This window comes from Monopterus albus, unplaced genomic scaffold (assembly GCF_001952655.1).
Source record: "Monopterus albus unplaced genomic scaffold, M_albus_1.0 scaffold334.1, whole genome shotgun sequence".
Taxonomy (NCBI): domain Eukaryota; kingdom Metazoa; phylum Chordata; class Actinopteri; order Synbranchiformes; family Synbranchidae; genus Monopterus; species Monopterus albus.
This window is the reverse complement of record NW_018128214.1, coordinates 607,119-611,672: the sequence shown is the minus strand read 5'-3', so window position 1 is coordinate 611,672 and position 4,554 is coordinate 607,119. Positions and strand designations below refer to the sequence as shown.

Sequence of the window (4,554 nt, the reverse complement as noted above, 5' to 3'; positions counted from 1 at the left end):
AAATTATCCTGTTTTCACTGCTACCACATGATAATGCTAACGCAGAAAGCAGCTCTTTGTATGGCCAGCATGAGAAGCTATTGGACCAGTGACTCTGTCTTCAGACCTAATAAACAGTGACGCCTGTGGAGTTGATTGTTTCCTGAGGAGGAAACCTGTCCCCCAAGTGCAGCGGTGTGGCTCACTGGGGGGGTTTAATAGTTGGTGGACAACAGTGGAGGGCTACGGCACAGAGCAATAAGCTGGACAAGGCTCTGGACTCACACACATTACAGTGAGGACACAACACATTCACTGGTGCTGCTGGTATCTGGACGGGATTTGTGCACAGCAACACAGACAGAGAAAATCACCGGCTGCAGCCTTTGACAAACAAATGCATGAAAGGGTTCTCAACTACTGAGTATGTAAAATAAATGTTATTCTGTAATTCATACTTTTATGTTTATTTTCATTACAAGTAGTTAATAAGAGCTCCACAGTGAGCACAGAGAATCCTGTGCTCACTGTGCTTTAAAAGTACTGTTTACCGAGGTGACGGTTAATCATGATAATACTCCATGTCCCATGAGTCTTTAGGCACACTGTCAGTTAACAGGATCAGCTCTCACCATGTCTCTGTGCTCAATGTAGGCGCTGTTCTCCAGCAGCTCCTTCACCACCTCTACATGGCCTTCTTTAGCTGCAGAGATCAGAGCTGACCAGCAGTCCTGACAACACAGAGAGAGAAACTGTTACCATGGCAACAAGTGCACTGCCACCACCAAGAGCCCTACTGTTGCCCGTTTCCTAGCAACCACAGCATCCAAGTGAGGATGTTCAGACAGGAGAACAGATAGGTGCATTTATTATCCCATGAAATGAAAATATCTACATTGGCACAGAGTCGGACATAGTGCATTCACTAATCACTGTCAGTGTGTGTTTGTTTCACTCACCACGTCGTCCAGGTTGACGTTGGCTCCTCTCCTGATGAGCTCCTGCACAATCTCCAGGCTGCCCTGCTCAGCTGCCAGCATCAGAGGAGTCTGACCATTCTGTACACAGCCACAGTTCCACATGCACAAAAGTTACACCAACAGCAGCAGGTAACAAAATCCAGCAAGAAGAAAACAATATAAAAGTAATAAAGTAAAAAATAATCACAAATTCTGAGAAAAGGCTAAATATTTTTTAAAATGAAAGTTGATAGATAAAAATAAATACAAATCTTGCAAATCATGTAGAATATAATCAAGGGTAATAAAAATTACATTAAAGAATGATTTTTGAAATAAATTGACTAATGTAAAAGTAGAAATATATGAATATAATTTGTACTCAATGTGACGTAGAAAAAAAAGTATATATCCTCAAACAGCAAATGTAGAATGTAAAAAAATGTAGAGCAGAAACATGAAATGTAGAAAATAAAAAGTAAACAAAAATGAACACATTAAATGAGACAAGAAAATAGACAAAGGGAATAAAAAGAACATAAGAGGAATAATTATTTAAAATATTCTAAATACTTGTATTCAGTTATTCTACCCAAAAAAGAAATAAGATAAAGACTAATATGCCAAGTCTTTTATCAACGCCACAGCAGAGTGTTCAGAGCTTTAGCTGCCTGCCTGCAAGAAGGAGGGAGTTGATTAAAATGGTTCAAACTCAATTGGACTTCTGAACTGAGGACGGTCTCTAAACATGAACACTGCTGCTCAGTATCAAGCACAGTCCTCTGGTTATTAGAGGAGTGTTACAAATGTTAGAGATGTTCTGTAAGTAAATAACTAAAAACCAGGCTGTGTCGATCAGATAAACATACGTCGCTGCGTCCGTCCACCTCCTTGAAGCGGTCCAGGTGAGCTTTGAGAGCAGCCAGGTTCTCCTCCTCCACATAGCTGAACAGGTTCTGGATGGCCAGAGTGGTCATCTTGATGGATGTGGTGGTGTCCATGTCTGCAGTCTGTCACTACGCCCTACTGTCAGAACAGGACACACAGTTACACCTCTGCTATGTGATGTAGACCCTGTAGTGTGTCTGTCTGTGTAACTGTGTAACTGACTGTGGCAGATGCCAGAGAATTATTTGGCATTTCTACATTAAAAGCAACTTAAATCAATTAAAAATTGTTACCAATTAACTTCACATTGATTAAATAATGAATTAACATGTTGCCACAAACCCCTCCGAAGTTAAACCAGCCATAGTGATGTCACATATTTCTGGCCACCAATCAGAGTTTAGCAACATAAGAGGAGAACTTCAGGGGCTTTAACTCACAGGACCCTGTCAGGTCAACAACCTGATGATGGCAGTGAGGTACTAAACTCAGGTTGGGGCCTGTCTCTCTGTACGTGATGCTTAAGTCCTGATCTCCAACCAGCGGCAGCCTCCTTTAAAGTCGCTGCAGATATGAAGACGTGCCCTGAGATCCGTGCGCAGACACCTCCTCATCACTTTTAGGCTGGGGTCACATTTTACTGTGACGTGTTTCTGTAGACACCAGCAGCCAATCAGCGCTCAGCTCAGCTTTCTGGAGGAACCAGTTTAATTCTGTACCCAGTAGTAGGTTTCCAGTTTACAATGACCTGATGATGTGTGTGTGCAGTAGTAAGGTAGAAAAACGCACCTCCACCGTGTTGTAACAGCTGACATACAAACATTTTCATTACAGGTTCATCTCTGTGTGCCAACGACTTTCATCTTTATAAGATTCATTTACGGACTTTATCATCAGCCTGGCATCATGTGGCAACGCCCTGTTTGCTATTAACACCAATTAATACGTTAACGTAACAATAGTCTGATGTTCTTATTGTATTCTGACTTTATTTGTGCCGCTGTTATAATACTGCAGTACCCTGCATAATATTCACGCTGTCACACAGGATACACTAATTCACGCAGTCATTCAGCAACCACGCAGGAAACGATACAAAAAAAAGAAATTAAAGAAAATACAATTTTGCCTTTTATTGCGCATAAATTCACAGAAAATAATTGATCCCAGGAACAGCTTTTCCCTGATCGCCTCGGCGAACGTGACAAGTGTCAATCAAATATTAATCGATGACAGGAAAGGATGCTGAAAGGAAGCTTTCTGGATTTACCGTCAGAAGAGAATCAGATTCGGTTTAAGGGAGCCGGGTTCGGTCGAGTCGGGTCTCAGCGCCAGTAGCTCGGGTTTGAGTGCGTCTCGTCGGCCTGTGATCGGATGACAGCCCAGTCTCATTTCCCATCCCCGACAACAGCAGCCATTTTGGTCTGGAAAAACAACTGAGCACCGACACAGCGACAGAACCCTCTGCGGTGTCAAGCCCGCCAAAATGAGTCCGCCATTTCCGTTCACTGCTCTCACAATAAAAGCATAAATTGTACCCATTTCCTTTCTCACTTTAAACAATAAAACAACCCAACTAGTGGCGAGCTTAGAGCATTTTAACTGGGGAACACATAAAATGTTAAAACTGACATTTAAACTACTACCTAGTAATAAATGAACGCCAAATAAATCATTGTAAATACTCTAATATCAATACAGTACAGTAGGTGCCATTTGCAACTCTTGGATGTGGTGGTTTTGTTACTCTTTATGGTTGTTTTATATCATTTTTGTGGTAATCTTGAGTCTTTTGGGGTTGTTTGGGTTCTTTGTGGTGGTTTTGTGTCTCTGCTGCAATATTGCCATTTTGGGTTATTCTGCATCACTCTGTAGTGGTTTTGAGTCTCTTTATACCGGTTTGGGGTCTCTTTGGATTTCTTTGTAGTTGTTTGATTGGTTTGATGATACTCCCTCCCTCAGCATTAATACAACCTTTACACATCCACCCATTATCTATACTGCTCATCCTGAATAGGGTTGCAGTTTTTTTTTGTTTAGTTTTAGTTCACTAAAACACACTATCATGATGTTGTTTCAACTGAAAATAAAGCAGTTTGCCTCATCCTCCCAAAATAAGATGTTGTAGGCTCCATAAAGTTCCATGAAATCAAAAAGTGTTTTTGCTGATATCAGCAACAGTCAAGTCAGGTGTTCACTGTACTGTGTACTGTATATGTGGGAGGAAACATTTCATTTCTGAATAATGCCTAATAAACTGTGGACACTAGAAAGAAGACACTCATTGTCATCAATATCTAAGTGTTGCAGACTTGTCAAAAGCTACTCAGCAATACAGGAGAAAATCATTAGGATTTTTTTTTGTTTCACATGTTTATTAGTTTGTCCTGTCTCAGCTGGACTAATTATATGGTTCTGTGTCATACCAGAAATGCTGGTGGTTCATCAGAGAAAAGTAACCAAACATTCTATAACTACAAGTTCTGGAAACACTATAGAATCATCTAATCATCTGGAGTAATTAACAGTCCAGGGGAGTGTCAGAGGAGGTACTAAGCATGGCCCACTATCAGTTTATTAGGGTTTAAAGTGCGAGTGAGAGTATGCAGTAGGTCGGGTCCTCTTGCTCCACTGTGAGCTATTTTCAGCTCACCAAGTACAAAGCTATGTCCCAGCCCTGCACTACAGGGGAATGGTAGCAAGCAAACCTTTCATTCTGTTGTAGCAT

The 4,554-nt window shown here is 41.2% G+C and overlaps 1 protein-coding gene across 1 annotated transcript in view; it reads right to left on the bottom strand.

Moving 5' to 3' along the window:
- kidins220b (kinase D-interacting substrate 220b) overlaps window positions 1-3,310 on the bottom strand; it is a 20,721-nt gene extending 17,411 nt beyond the window's left edge. The window contains 4 exon segments of the mRNA XM_020624642.1: window positions 612-710; window positions 939-1,037; window positions 1,808-1,964; window positions 3,097-3,310. Coding sequence (XP_020480298.1) covers window positions 612-710; window positions 939-1,037; window positions 1,808-1,939 — 330 coding nt within the window. The 5' untranslated portion in view covers window positions 1,940-1,964; window positions 3,097-3,310.
- Window positions 3,311-4,554: the final 1,244 nt, after the last annotated feature.